This window comes from Ammospiza caudacuta, chromosome Z (genome assembly GCF_027887145.1).
Source record: "Ammospiza caudacuta isolate bAmmCau1 chromosome Z, bAmmCau1.pri, whole genome shotgun sequence".
Classification (NCBI taxonomy): Eukaryota; Metazoa; Chordata; class Aves; order Passeriformes; family Passerellidae; genus Ammospiza; species Ammospiza caudacuta.
In genome coordinates this window covers 25,509,650-25,525,274 of record NC_080632.1, presented here as the reverse complement: position 1 = coordinate 25,525,274, position 15,625 = coordinate 25,509,650, and the positions used below count along the sequence as shown (strand labels likewise).

The window sequence follows — 15,625 nt, the reverse complement described above, 5'->3', positions numbered from 1 at the left end:
TGACTCAAAGAGTAAATCACTCCTGTGGGAAATGGCTGTCAGTACAGTATCTTGAAAATCTCAAGACATATGTATGCTCTTTCTCTGTTTTCTGTTTGAGGTTATTTATATTCATTTACAGATATATACAAAGATCACAAATAATTTTAACTGGAAAGCTCTTGAAGGACAATTCACCTAAGTCTGATTTAATGTGTCTGTGATGGCATGATTTTAATAGAATTTGTGACTCTTAAATGTGCATGGGATTACACTCTTTTACACCGTATTTCTTGATAACACTTATGCTGAAAGGTTTTAACAACTGTCTATCAATTCCTTCAAAGAGACTATTTCTAAATCTTAAATCATAGCTGAGAACTATATATCTTTGAAAGCTTAAGTTTCTATTTACAGTTGAAAGAGCAACAATTGCATTCTATTCATAAATATGACAAAAAATGTGAAAGAAGTTGAAATAAAACAGCGTAAATATTAAAACATCTGTCTCTTTGGCTAACCTTTGTTTAATTCACTGGTTTTAGGGAAATGTTCTCTTTTCATCTCTTTATTATACAATATATCATATATAGTACATGCAACTGTATATAGCTTATTTGTATGATAATTGAGGTAAGTAGGAACTTTAAAGAACAGCAAAGAACTATTCTGCTTGTTTCCTTGAATGCTAGATGTTTGGTATAATTAATATTGCTTTTCCACCAGAGGCATACCTTTCCAGTGTCACAGTCTGTTCCGTCCATTGGTGGATCCAGTTTAGTTTTGCATTCCTTCTCACTCTCCACCTTACACCACAACCCAGTGCAAATGACATGCTGAAAACCAAACAAAGAGTAAGCACAAAATTACTTGCTGCATGCAGTCCATTAATGTTGTCTAAATTTACTAGTTTGATGGTATTGAAATACATTTGAAGACATATTAAACATTAAAAAAAAAACAAGTGGGCAGAGTCTGCTTAGACTTTCATTAATTGTGCTTCCCTAGGACTTCCAGATCCCTCGTTTGTTCTGCCCCAATGACTGCTGCTGTCATGCTCTTCAATAATTCATAATTCCTCTAGAATTCACTTATCACTCTAGAAAAAAATTCCAAAAGCCATCAAACTTGATCTCCACAAAGAAGCCAAAAGCTACCTGACAAATGAAATATTTTTGCTGGAAAGTAGAGAAGGGAGATGACAGGGGTGCAAGTCAGCAATGAATTTTAGAGATGGAAAGAAAAGCCCTCTGAAGTATCAGAACAAAATACTTTTTACTTTACTCAAAAGAAAGCCAAGCCTTGCAGGATGCTGGCTCACAGTTCCCAAATTTCCCTGGCAGCTTTCCCTATTTTTTGCCTGAAAAGTCTTCCTTCTCCCATGGTTTTCAGTCAGGACTGCATTCTCCCTGCTGTTTGCTCCCCCTTAATAGTAAACCATGTGGAAGTGAAGAGAGGTCCCGTGAGGCTGAACTGTGTCCTGAGTATTACTGCACGTGCACAGTGATCCTCCACAATGGATACTGCCCAAAGCGGGGCAAGAAGGATCAGGAGAGGGGGAGGTGATGCAAGCAGAATAAAAGATAAAGAACAGCTGGGTTTTTTTAAAACAGGGCTGCCAGAAGACCTGCTTTTTCTGAGTGAAATGATTTGTTGTATTGGTACACCCAGTAAGAGTCTCTTTGCCTTTTTACACTATGCAGGAAAAACTTGTCATAAATCTTATGCTACCTTGAAAAAAGACTAAGAGCAGACAAAACACAATTCAACAAATGATTGTGTTTGAACCAAGGAACAGGGCAGTTCCATTGGGAGTCTTACATGTAAAAATGTCTGTAAAATCAGTTATCAAAAAAAGAAAAAAAATCAAAGATTGTAGAGGTCTGAAGCATTTTACGGAAATAAGAGACAGGATAGCAGCAGTCGGACTCACTCTTGATTCACTCTGCAGCAGTTTTTTGCTGAAGCTGAGCTAACAACACAACAACCAGCTTATGTATGTCTCCGAAACACAGCTACAGAAGTCCTATCCTGTTCCTGGGTAATTTTAGCAAGCACTTTTCAAGTAACAAACTCTAATTTCTGTTCTTCTTCATTGTTTTTTAAACAATGTAGATGATGACAGTAGTAGATCAGATACAGTATCAGATGTTCATGACAAAGTAGGAAATGAAAGACATACCGTTGATAGCACTCTGCAAAAATATGTTAATTTAATTGTCCTAATTAAATTTTTTCTATAAATATCCTTAAATTTTCAGTTATGAGCAAATACAATTGTAGAAAATCCATCCAGATTTATCCAAGTTTTCAAAAAATACAGGCAAATTTTCTCCTGTGACATCACATTTTTAGGCATTTTTTTTTCCCCTAAACACTTTAAATGTATGCTTAATTTGACTTGAATGTGATTGCAGAATGGCTTACAACAAACATTTCTTTACAAATCTAGAAATAATTCTTCTAAATATAGAGAGGCAGTAAATCAGATTTACAGGGTTTTGGGTATTTTGAGTACCTAAACACAGAGACATACTTGAACCATGTGAACTAAATCAAGAAAATCAAATCAACACTCTTTGCTTGCTAATGTACATTTTATACATCTCATATTTCTACAAATACTTGTATACCACCTCCCTTTGAGCCATGACCTAACTTCCCTAAATAGAAACTACTTTGGGCTTTAAGTGAACTGCATTCTAAAACCACTCACTTCTGCTAAAATAAGCACTCAGTCTTAGACTTTAATATTCCCCAAACCCAGGAAAAAGGAGGTATGGAATTACTAAAATTGGTAGTTTACTTGCAAGTTGGTTTGCTTTTTTTTTCCCCTAGGCTTTTCATTCCAATCAAATCACAAATAGACTCTTTAGTTACTGTTCAGACTCTATTTCTGTTGCAGTGGTATGAGATACAGAGATTATTGTCAGTATCTCTATTTTGACATTTCAGGATTTCTGCATAAGGCCAGGGAAAGACTGTAACACACAATATGGGTTTTTCATTAGCAACCTGCAATGAAGCAGATCCAGACTGATTTGAAAGCAAACAGAAATATGGAGGAGACTTGTGAACTTTACAGCTACTTCAAAATCAAGGCACAGACTTCTACACTAGGATTTTACTCCTCTTAAAAGAAACTTTCTTCAGGCAAAATACAGATAGCTAAGGTAATATTAACAAAGGTTTACCAGTTATCTATGATAAGTATTGTTTAACAGCCATCACAGCTTTCTAGATGAGCCAAGGGAAAGAACAGACATTGGAGATTTAAAACTTATAATTGTGACATTAGCCTATTCACAATCTGTAAAATATTTTTTTGTGTGTACACTGGAAAACAAAATATTGCCAAGCACACACAAAAGATTTTTTTTTTCTTTTGAAAGAATGTGTTCGTCATGAGTTATTAACAGCAAAATCTTGTAAAACAGAACATGGAAGCCACAATGCATTACAGAGGTCCCTCCAGTTTTGGAGTTTTGTGGAGGTTTTGTGTCTGTTTCTGTCTATTTAATTAAATTAGTAAGGCAGGTCTATGTGAATCAGAAGAATACATTTCCAATCATGTAAGCATATGGAAAGAAATTTCAGTTGAAAGGAATGACCAGAGACAAAAAGGGAATTTTAGAACAGTATTTGTGAAAGGCAAGACTGTTTAAAATGTGGTGGTTGAGATGAGGACAGATATTTCACCATGACTATAGTGTTTCCATTACTTTTCTACTTTTCATGTGATCTTTCCCTGAAATGCCTTAAAAATCCCCATGAAATATAACCAGTCTCCTACTTCTTTGCAAAGATCACAGCTGTGTTATGACAAGAACTGTTTTACTGGAACTGACCACATAGCATTCACATCCTGGACTTTAATCTTAAAAGCCAGTATTTAATAGTTCAACAATTGCATTAAATTGTCAAGTTTTACAATCCTGTTTAATCATCAAGAACTACTTCTGGACCATGATCTCACTATCCGTTACGTGAAACAATGTTAGGATCTAATTGATTCTTGCATGAGACATCATGGGCATAAAAGCAAACTTGGCTCCCTTACAAGGTAAGCATGGAGACACAGTATAAATCTTGAACCTGAAGATCCACTCATTCTTTTCTAGGGTCTAAAAATTTTACGTAGGACATAAAAAAAAAATGTCTTTGAAATGAAAATGAAAAGGAAAAAATAAAGTCACCATTTATGAAACGGGAGTAGGAGGGCCTCACTTAGGAAAATGCAGGAGTAGGACTGAGTAGCTCCTTCAGTTCTTTGTTTCATTAATTAAATTAAATAATAAAGAAGAATTCTTGATAGCAAGGGAACATCACTGGCACCAGCAGCATCTCTCAGAGGTTGCCATGTAATGCAACTGTCAAGTGCAGTCCTAAAGTACTACTTAGTAATAACTACTGTAGAAAATTGTACCTCAGCAGAAATGCACTATTGATTGTACCACTGATATTTGTAGAATAAAGATTATTTTTCATCATTACTCAATTGTTTTCTTAGTTAAATAGCTGTTATATGTTTCTTAATGTAGAAGACTGTATGGGACTCTGTTCATTAAATAATCTTCCAGCCTCAAAAAACTCAAGATTGTGACACAGTTCATAATTTATCTTTTACACGGTTTTACTGAAGTGCATGAACTGTTCAGCAAGTAGAACATGCCCAAAAAATCCTGGGCTATAAATTGTTGGATTTACTGACATTTAAATGAACCTTAGAGGAGTGTGTTTCTCTCATTTCCTGGCTTGTGGACAACAACTATAACCATAATAAACTTCCAGTTACTGGCAGAGTAGGACAGACTATACAGAGATTAAAGGAAGTAGTCTGGATATCATGGAATATTCAGTGATTACCTATGCATAATTAAATAATTCTTGTAATAAATTAATACAGTTCTTATGTAATATGTAATGAAATACTGCATTCAACGTAAAAAGATATTCTAAATATTGATTTCTCCAATGGCAGCCACAATAATTTGTACAGTCAACACAATGAAATTTGAGTCATCTTCATATTAAGTAAAATGTAATTAATATTGCAAGGTTAGACTCAACATATTTGTTACTTATATCTAACATGCTTTTATTTCTGAAGAAGACAAAATTAGCAACCAAGTAACTGTGCTTCACCAATAGATGATGTTGATGTTGATGTTGATGTTGCACAGTCCATGTGCTAGAACTCATGAAAGATTTCTGGAAAGTTTAAATGGTCTGCTTCTACCTAAATTCCAGTGGTAACTTTTTTTTTCTTTTCACACATATGAAAAAACCATGTAGAAGAAGGACAACTTTCTTATCCTCTGGGCTGTACTCTATCCATTGCTCTGAGTTTCCCCTTCACCACAGAAATGTTATTTCTATTATTTAGAAATTCTGTGTCTAACTGGAGCAGCAGTAAACTTCCCTAACGGAAGAGATAAATTTAAGACCCACAGTAGGGAACAAAAGAAGAAGATTTGAATATAGTGCCTAAGCTTTCTGCAGTAGCTCTTCATGTCTAGAAACATCAAGTTTCTTGGACTTTTTTTTTTGTTGTTGTTGGGAGGAAGTTAGGAGTGTAAATTTTGCTTAGATAGAAGAATACAGAAGAAAACCAACAAGGTGACTTTACCGAGGTCGGGAAGGAAGCTTTGGAAAAATTCTTTTCTACTCTCACCATGTTTTCTCAATTTGGTCCTTAGTGTCACTTATTCATTTCTAATAGATCCAAGGTTCTTAAAAATTCATTACAGTAATTTCTTGGTTCAATATTTCAATATACAATTTTCAGTTTAGGGTTACCAGTTTTGTAGAAGATTTTGGGAAAACTGCAGAAGATTCTTCCCATTCCTGTCTTCTCCACAGATGATACTGAGCTCCTTTTCTAACTGTTAAGACCATAAGGTCATCAGGTAACAAACACATTTGGTTTTATGATGAGAGCTAAAATTAAATTGCAGTTTATCAGGAAAAAGCATAGTTGAAAAAACATAGGCCTTTTGTATTGTCTTACTATATTCTTTCTTCACAGCAAACTTGGATTATACTTGGATATAAATTACAGTGTTTCATTTTATACAAATATTTAATAATATTAAATAGTATAGTAATACTAATATTTAATATTACAGTAAAATTGTCAGAAACTTCTGTTGATTTTACTATAAATATAAATATTTAATATAAATATAAAGCAACGATCCCATAAGAAGGAAAAAGCAGACATATTTACTTAGCTGAAAATAATTTTTTTAGCTGAAAGGCATCTTACATGCAGAATGTCAGAAGAGGGGAATATGACTGAAGGTGACTAGAAATGGACAGTTAGCTATGAGCACCTAGAACTTAAATCATCTCCGTGCAAACAGCTGAACTCTACCCTGGTAATATATACACTAAATTTAATTTCCTAATATTTCTAAAATAATAATGTAAACCAAAGAAGCCTCAGAGTTATGATATTGAAGGGCAAATATTTACTGAATCTACAACAAACAAAAGAGGCATAGGACAACTTGACTATCTGAATTTAAATATATGAATAAGAACAAAACATAAAGGTAACAGGAAGGGAATTTATCCAGACAAATGAAAAGCATATAAAGATTTCTGTTATCCAACAGAAAATCTTGACGTTTCTCTCTTTCTTCAATTACTTTTGAGAATCTTTAACTGTTAAAGAAGATCCACAAGAAATACTAAAGACATTACCATTTCCTTGTTCAAAATAGGCTTCTAGAGAATGAAAACCAGAAATTACATCCTTCCATTGAAAGCAACTTACTGAAAAACCAGACACAGGTTGAAATTCATAAAAAAGCACTTGGAAGTAATGAAGAATATCTGTAGAATTGTGACATTGAGATTTACTGCTCATATCCAGAGGGAAAATGTTTTCAATAAGACAGCTAGAAAAAAGTCCATTAAACTATGACTGTTTTTTCCTTTTCTCTTCAACTATACCACTCTCAGCATGCCTTAGAAGTACATGCACTGCAATGTTTCCTTTGAGAATCTTTTAGATAAAGATTAGTTTAAGTGAAAGTCTCTGAAAAAACAGTACTATGTCTAAACTGAAAATGGGAAGAGAACTGAAGAACTAAAGGAGAAAGGAATTATGTTTTCCTGTTCAGTACTCCTAACCTTTTCAGGATACCTGCCCACTGAATCCTTATGAAATTTTATTTCACAGTTCCTCTAGTGTTTGCTTTATCAATCCATACTCCATGCTCTTTACATATTTGTATATCGTCTTCCCATCTTGCATTGGCCAGTGTCTTAAGGGCATCAAATATGTTTAGTCTCTCCTGTTGATGCTAAAAAAGGTTGACTTTTCTCTGTAAAAATCATTCTTAAACTGCTTCTTCAATCAGATGAAGCTCATAAAATTATGAAGACCTGTTCAATTTTGCTAACCTGTCTTTTTAAGGCTAATATAGTGACACTGCTTCACACCGGCATGAAGCAAGGTCAGCAAACTGACTTACGTACTGGAACTCCTCTTGTCATGGCACTGTACAGCTCTGCCTGGGCTCAGAGGTGCAGAGAGCTCAGTTAACATCACTGCTACTGCTCCCAGTTTGCACAGGCACAGCATAATCTTCTGAAGGTCAGAAATGGATGTCTAGTACCCAAGCCATAATAAAAGGGAATCTAAATAATAAATTGCAAATATCCCACTTGCTGCAACAAGGTGTCTTAACACTACGACATCTTATGTTTCTAATGTACAAGGGAAGTATCAGTAAAACACGCTTCAAGATATTCAGAAACCTAAAGCAAGACTTACCAATGATAAACCAATGAACATGTGCATAATAATTTTTGGAAAGGAAGTGTAAAATTCTAACTTCAAAGATATCATATTCTTTTTCCAACAAACACATGCACAAAAGCTACTCTCACACAAATATTAGATAGTAGATGCATTTTCTGAAGTGCAGACACAGCCTTACCTGCATTTCTTGGCAAAAGGAAGCAGTTGGTCCAAAAAGAATCTGACACTGCTCATCTGCAGTGTACGTCATTCCTGGGAGCTTAGAGGGAATAATCACAGAATTGAGGCTCTGTGGATTCGTCTGTACCAGACAGTTACTGGCCTTTGACCTGGTGATATGCAGAGATTCATACGCTGAGAAATCCAAGGGTCTGATTGCCATGCCAACTTAAACTTGCATACAACATTCAAAATACATGGACAATTATAATTTTCTTATTCATCAGCACTGGACTACTGCTCGTGTTTAAAATTACACGGCCTGCTTGTTATAAGTTAATCTGTTCCGTTATTCTACATTTGCAGAAAGACAATATAAATGATCAACATTTCAGAAAAGTGCTGGACAACATTTTAGCATAAAACTTACTAAATGGGTAAAGGTTTTGGTGGCCAAACATTTCAGTACACAGCATATTAACATATAGTAAACACAGTGACACATAAAAAATTTTTATGTAAGTATATAAAATTATAATCATACCCCTGAAAGTATAAAAATCCATGCCATTGCTGAAAACCGATATTAATAAATCTAATATTAGATTGTGATAATTTTAAATATTTTGACAGATTTTGTAAAACAAATCTCCCAGAGGAGTAAAAAAAAATTGAAAACTTATAATTTCAGTATATTTATTGCATCTATTTCTAAACGACATACAGCAAGAGTTCTTTTCTTGAATTATATACCTGAGAAATCTTTCCAGATCTTCTCTGCTGCACTGAGACCATGAAACATCCCCAAGATTCTGTCCTTTAATCCATTCTCCAGACATGATATGGACACCATCTGCACAGGATGGGTGGTCATTGTCGTGGTTTATCCCCATGCTGAATTTTGAAGTTATTAAAAATAAAACAAAGTGAAACAAAGTAACAGGTTGTTTTCATTACTTTTTTTTCATTACAAGTTAAAACTCTTGCAAAGGGCTGAAAATAGCTCATATATATTACATGTAGGAAACCACTTTTGATTATTTTTTTCATGGTATCTTTCATAGAAGTGCATGTAATCATGTGTAGATGACTATTTTATAATTAAAGATGGAAGTGGAGCTGCATTTATTTGATGAGAAATATTGCATTCTAATCAGTTCAATACATATTTTGGACAACTTCTTGAATTTTCAGAACTGCACAGTTGCAAATTTAATGAATACTATTTGTCTTTTAAATGGGCAACATATTCTTATTTTTTAAGATCAGTGAATATTTTGGCAGTGATTCTACCTTCAATCTATATGGAACAGATTGGTTGAAATTTTATGGAATACTAAAATGATCACTACTTTGATGGGCAATTATTGTGTCTAAAGAAAAAAACACCTAAATGATTTTTCAATCTCTTGTTAACAATAACACTGATGAAGAAATTAAATTGATTTTGATTATAAAGACTTAGCATCCTTACACATCCCAGAGAGTTCTAACATTCAATGCACTGCAATGAAAAATTCCACTGAATATCTGCTTGAAACTCCTGTTTTAACTGAAGACTCACTATCATTCTCATTCAGAATTAGCAAACAGAGAGGAAGAAGAGGCACCTAAATAAAACTAAGATTTTCAGAATTAGCTAAGTGGATCATGCTTGACTAATATTACAAGAAATAAATACACTCAACTGTCTTTGGAGATTTACAAAAGGGTGTGAGACTACTCTCCAGAGTACTGGATTTAAAATAGTGCTGGAATTTTGCAGCATTACTATTCCCTGCAGAAAAGCAAAGCTTCAGGTTTAATAAAACTCTATGCCTTGTATTGGTTCTTTCACTTACAGACTGCAAAGACAGAGTAAGTTTTCTGTGTCTACACAAACTGGAGTACATTGTGGTTCTCCTTATTTCACCACCCCGCAGCAGCAAATGGCAAAAAAGACCTGTCTCCCTACACTTTTGTTCTCCACTCTATACCAAAATCCATTCATGACTCAAACCATACATAAATTTGCAATTTGCTTTACCTTTTGTTTACTAATGAAATTAATGGAAATATCATGCAGGACTTTACCTTGCCTATAGAAGTGCTCTATCTCTTACACTGATGTGTACATCCCACACTCTGAAGTACTGGAACAGTGCTTTCTGCAAAAATTAGATAATTTTGCTGCCTCTAAACCATATAACAGAACTGAGGCAAGCAAATGTGTCTAACTCTGATCTTAGCCTCTGTCTTTTCCTGAGCTGCCTGAATGGCACAAAACAACTATACAGAAGTGCCTCTGCACTTGCCTTACATTCTTACTGCATGCCTCACATGCAGAATTCGAGACGTGTCTATCTCCAGAATTATTTACACCCATTGGAACTGTGCAGGACGACACAGGAAAGCTGGGGATATGTAACCTAGTGGACTACATAAGAAAAAATTTTGCTCATAGCTCTTTGAGTTTTATGCTTCCTTAATGCAAAAGTAGTAATTTAAAAATACTCATTTGTCAGCATCATATACACTGTAGGATTTTAACTAAAACATTTACAACACAAAATCTTGACCAAATGTATTATAAAATTCATGGCTCCAATTTATGCAGAGTGGAATTAACACATTTATATGCTATTTAAAATACTTTTAAGGTGAAAATTACAAAATCCTTGTAATATCTAATTATGATTAATTCCCTTCACTCCGAAAAACAATTCTTGAAGCTTGACTTTGTCACAAAATATTCTGTATAGTCAGCCAAAGAAATTTGTGCTGAGCTGAGCCATTATCTTGATTATTTCAAAAAACACAAGCCACCATTACAAAAATATATAAGCGCACCCCCCTTTTTCCAATCTACTATCACAGAAGCATTTTATGAATTATATTAGCACAAGAATTCCCAGGAAAACATTGTATTTTAAAACAAACAGACTTAGTCCAATAAACTCCACTAACAGATAATGCAAGTCGACTGAAAAAAAAGTTTTTATCTAAAAATCCTCTAAAACTTTTTTAATGGAGTTTCTATGCGATACCATGTATAAAAGTGGAATCATTTTTGCTAAATCTTTAACATGCAAGTAGAAATAATACAAAGAAACAACATCACTAAATTCTGTGTATTTAGAATTAATAACTCAGGCCACTGAAAGTAGAAGAAAAATATTAGCTCAATATTTCAGTAAAAAGGCAATTCTTTTACAATTAACTACGGCTGCAATTATACGTGTACAGCTGGAATAAAAAAGGCAATAGCATCTCTCCTGTCACTTTAGAGAACAGCTTATATTCTTGCATTCAAAATGCATTCCAGTGTCAACGTACTGAACAAGCACCAAGTAGTACTATTTTACTTCACCTAATTATAGTGGAGTATTACAAAATCAAAGCTCTTTTAAGCCTCAAAAGAGGATCCTCAGACATTATTCTATATTTAAATACGCTACATAAGGTTATGCACACACCTTGAAATAATTACAGTCTGCACTGCTATTTTAAATTACTTCTCACCACAGGACATCAAAATTCTTTGACGTGTGCTACTTTCATGACAATATGCATTTGCTCAGTGACCCCACATGCTTCCAGATAAAAGCTTTTTATTATTTATTCATTATTTTGTTTGTGCTTTGCAAATGGTAGATGATTGTTGTCACCACTCTATCACACTTAAAATGCAAATAGCGCATCTGAACAAGAATGATGTTGTTAAACCAGAAACAGGCAGAGAAGGGACAAAGATTAAATAGTATAAAAAAATTATTATATGAGCAATTAATTGGGTTAGTTCAGATAGATGTGGAGAATTACTTTAAGCTTATCTGTAAACAAAAACTGAGAAATTAAAAAAAAATAAAGAGATCAACTAAAGCTCAGATTTTCAGAGTCATTAACAGTGAGACAGATTACGAATAAGAGGTAGATTAAGAAAAGTGCAAGAGCAAGTGCTGGATCAAGGAACCAGTGGTGTTCAGTACAATAAATAGAATGTGCAATATGATAAATAGATTCCCAAATAAAGGACCTATTTATTCCAAGTGATATATAGAACAAAAGAATGATGAGTGTGAACTGCAGATCAAGTATAATACTACTAGTATGAGCTCAGGAAAGACTGAAAATTACTAGAAAACTTTCCCCTTGTGAAGGAGAAAATAAATCTCTAAATGCAGTTGACAGTTTATACCTGTGATGTATGATGGGATCACATTCCATTTGATTTGTTTAAAATTCATATCGGTATAAGTGATTACTATACAGTATTTGTAAATTCTCTGCAACCATTGTCCTAGATAATTTTATATTTGGTGAAATAAATCACTAATATAATAAATTCTTTACCTTAAAAATAAAAATAACTTTTAAAAGTATTATTAATAATGAAGTAGTCCTTATTATTTCTATTGCTTTTTTTTAAATCATTTTGTGCAATAGTACAGTAGAATGATGGAAACGTTTTAAACTATGGACCCAAAATTTACAAGGCTTAACAGCTTATATGCAGTTTTATAGCACAATGATTTTCACACGAGTTTGTCTGATCTCCAATTCTGCAGTATCATGAGGACGTATTTAATAAGTGAATATAATACCCCTTATGTGATTATCACAGACAGAAAGACAGCAGCTACACTACCTTCTTAGTACTTTTATTGCACTTTTTCAACAAAATGATTTATCACACTGCTATCTTTATAGAGAAATATATATAAAAAAGACCAGACTAGTAGAAGGATTTTATAAGCTGTTATATGTTGGCTTGTTGGTTATTTTTATGTCCTAGTTAGTGAAGTATTAAGTGCTGTATGATTTTTATATGTCCTTTAAAACAAATGAGGGCTTCTCAGATGATTGAATAAATGGAGTAAGAAATCTTTCAACCAGTAAATTAATTATTTAGCTAAAAGTGAAAGGCGGTTGACCAGCGACAGAAAAATTATGATGGTAAAAGGTAAAACATGATTTCTTTTGGAAAGAATTTATATTCAAAGGAAAATCTACAAAACAAGGAAATCTACATCTTCTTGTTAAAAATTATATGATCAGAAAAAGTAAAAATAAATAACTCTATGCAACTGTTATTTCCCTTTTGTAAATCATTGCTCATTCTCCACAATGCTGGAAATTCAGATTGCATTTTCAGTCTTAAAACAACTGGGTAAAAGTAAAACACGCACATTAGTATAGGGATTTTTACATATGCTGGATGCTGCTGTCTAGCTGACTTGGCAGCTTTTGCAGAACAGCTTTCTTCTCTAACTCCAGTACTTCCACCACCATGCTTCCTGCTGCTGGATCTAGACAAACTACTGAGCCACAGTCCTTTGACTGAAGTATACAAATAATTTAAAGGTTTGCTGTGACAGGTATATTTAGCATCATAACATTAAAATATACATTGCTCTTCCGGAAGGTTTCTTTACAGAAATTATATAATACCAAAGAAGTATTGGCTTTGGTAAATATGACACCCAGGCCACATTGTTGAGCTATCACAAAATCAGTGAACAGCTATAAAAAAACAGGTTTTGTATTAACAAATACATTGACATTGTTATGATCTTTTGCCAATTTTTTCACATGTATTTTAAATGTATCAGACTATCAATTAAGCTTTTGCATCCTGTAGGATGTTTTTCAGTTACTAATTGTTTCTTTTACAAATGTTATCCTAAGGAAAATTTAAGATAAATCCATCCAGGAACAGTATAGCCTGGCAGAAAGACAACCCTTAACACCTTGCTAGACAGAGAGTTGAATAATCTTAATTTCATGTAAAAAAATCATATCTTTTCATGTTACTAAAATACTGATGCAGTGCTTCTTCCCTGTCTCTGTGCTTCATTTCTTCCTGAGCTGTTTCTTCAACTGTCTTGCTATTAGCAAAAGGTTAGAGATGCTTTATTTCTGCCTGGTGTTGCAGGGATGTGATGCATGAACGTGATTAGAACTGGACCAACAAAACTAATTTTTTTCATGGTTTTAATACCAGAAACATTTTGAGTACAAGTAAACATAAATGTGAAGTATGTTAACAGACTTCATTATTTTCTGTCATCTGTAATCTTAAATGTGTTTTATTGTACAATTTTCAGGCCACTGAAGTTTGGAAATATACACCCATGTGCCCAGTAAGATCCTAAGCTGATTTAAGTCAGCAAAAGTATATGACTGTGGAACAAAGATGTCGACTTTGATGTGGATGCAGGCAAAAAAGAGACTATCAATTTTTAAAGAACTTACCCACTAAAGCATGAAAATGAATGTAAGATAATCTCAAGGACTTGCATAGTTGAACATCTAATATATATATACTTCTAACTTCATTAAAGTAGTTTAAAAAAAAGAAAAGAAAATCCTTTCAAGACCATTCAGTGCAGTGTTAGTTTAACTGCAAGAGTTTAGAATAGTTATCTTATGGATACTTTTCCTGACCTATCAGGAAAAAAAAAGTGATGAAACTATTAGGGTGGTTTTGTACAAATTATGTTTGAAATAGAGAATATGTAATGCTGAAATGCAATACAAAGATAAAGTCTCCTGTTAATTTTTATCAACTAAATAAGTTTCAAGGAAAAAGGAAAGCACATTATCCTTCTTTTTAAGAGTAATTTTAAAAAAGTAGATTCTTATTAAACAAGTACTATGCTTTATAGATAAATATCCCTATAAAGTTTCCAATTTTTAAACAAGGAGGATATAAAATTTCACAGACAGTAAAAAATACAAAAATAAGATGAAAATAAGAGAACCATAGAATCATGTAATGGTTTGGGTTGGAAGGGACATTTAAGATCATCTAGTTCCAAACCCACTGCCACAGACAGGGCAACTTCCACTAGACCAGGTTGTGGTCAAAATTCCACCCTGCCTGGTATTGATCAACTCAACATGGGGAGTGCACAACCACTATGGACAACCTGTTCAATGCCTCACCACCCTCACAGCAAAAAATCCTAATATCAAATCCAAACCTACTCTCATTCAGTTTAAAGCCATTCCCCCTTGTCCTGCCACCATGTGCCTTTGTAAAAGGCTCTCCAGGCTCTACTGCAGGTCTCCTTTAGGTCTGAAAGGTGCCATGGGCTTCCCCCAGAGCCTCCTCTTCTCCAGGCATGTCCACATTGTATGCAGCTATGCACAAAAAGAAGGGAATTATAACAATTTCTGTGTAAATCTGTTATGACACAAATACGTGTATGGGAAAGATGATTGCCTATAACTGTTGTGCATGTATTTTAAAAATCACTACAAAGCTCAATTTTTCAAACAGTAGCTGTACTTTTCAAACTATTTTACTCAAAGTTAGGCTCCTGTCTCTACACTTAAATTGACTTTGATTTGAACAGAAAACTCAGTGATGACGAAAACCAGCCAAAACAGTCAAAGTTCAACATCTCTGATAGTACCCACAGATAAATTAATATCCTTATCTCTGTATCTTGGTCTGGAAAACCCAGCGTTAGACCATTAGCCAAAAAGAACAGAAAAAAATTAAGAAAGAAACAACTAGAGGGAAATTAAAGACTTTGCAGTTGGAATAAAGCCACAATGACAAGATTTTCCCTGGGTATTCTATCCAATACCCTAATAGCCCATGGTGTTGTATGGGAGAGAGACGGAAGCAAGATTATTTGGGTACAGCTTACCAGCACCGTCTCCACCGACACTGTGGGACCCTTGATAAACTGAGTGAGGATTTCATACAACTTTTTAATATAT

General features: G+C 33.9%; 1 protein-coding gene across 1 annotated transcript in view; it reads right to left on the bottom strand.

The window, feature by feature from the left end:
* ADAMTS19 (ADAM metallopeptidase with thrombospondin type 1 motif 19) overlaps positions 1-15,625 on the bottom strand; it is a 134,732-nt gene that overhangs the window by 46,016 nt on the left and 73,091 nt on the right. Inside the window, exons 9-11 of the mRNA XM_058823968.1 lie at positions 8,666-8,806; positions 7,932-8,082; positions 714-815 (exon numbers count right to left, since the gene is read on the bottom strand). Coding sequence (XP_058679951.1) covers positions 714-815; positions 7,932-8,082; positions 8,666-8,806 — 394 coding nt within the window. The remainder of the gene's footprint in view (positions 1-713; positions 816-7,931; positions 8,083-8,665; positions 8,807-15,625) is intronic.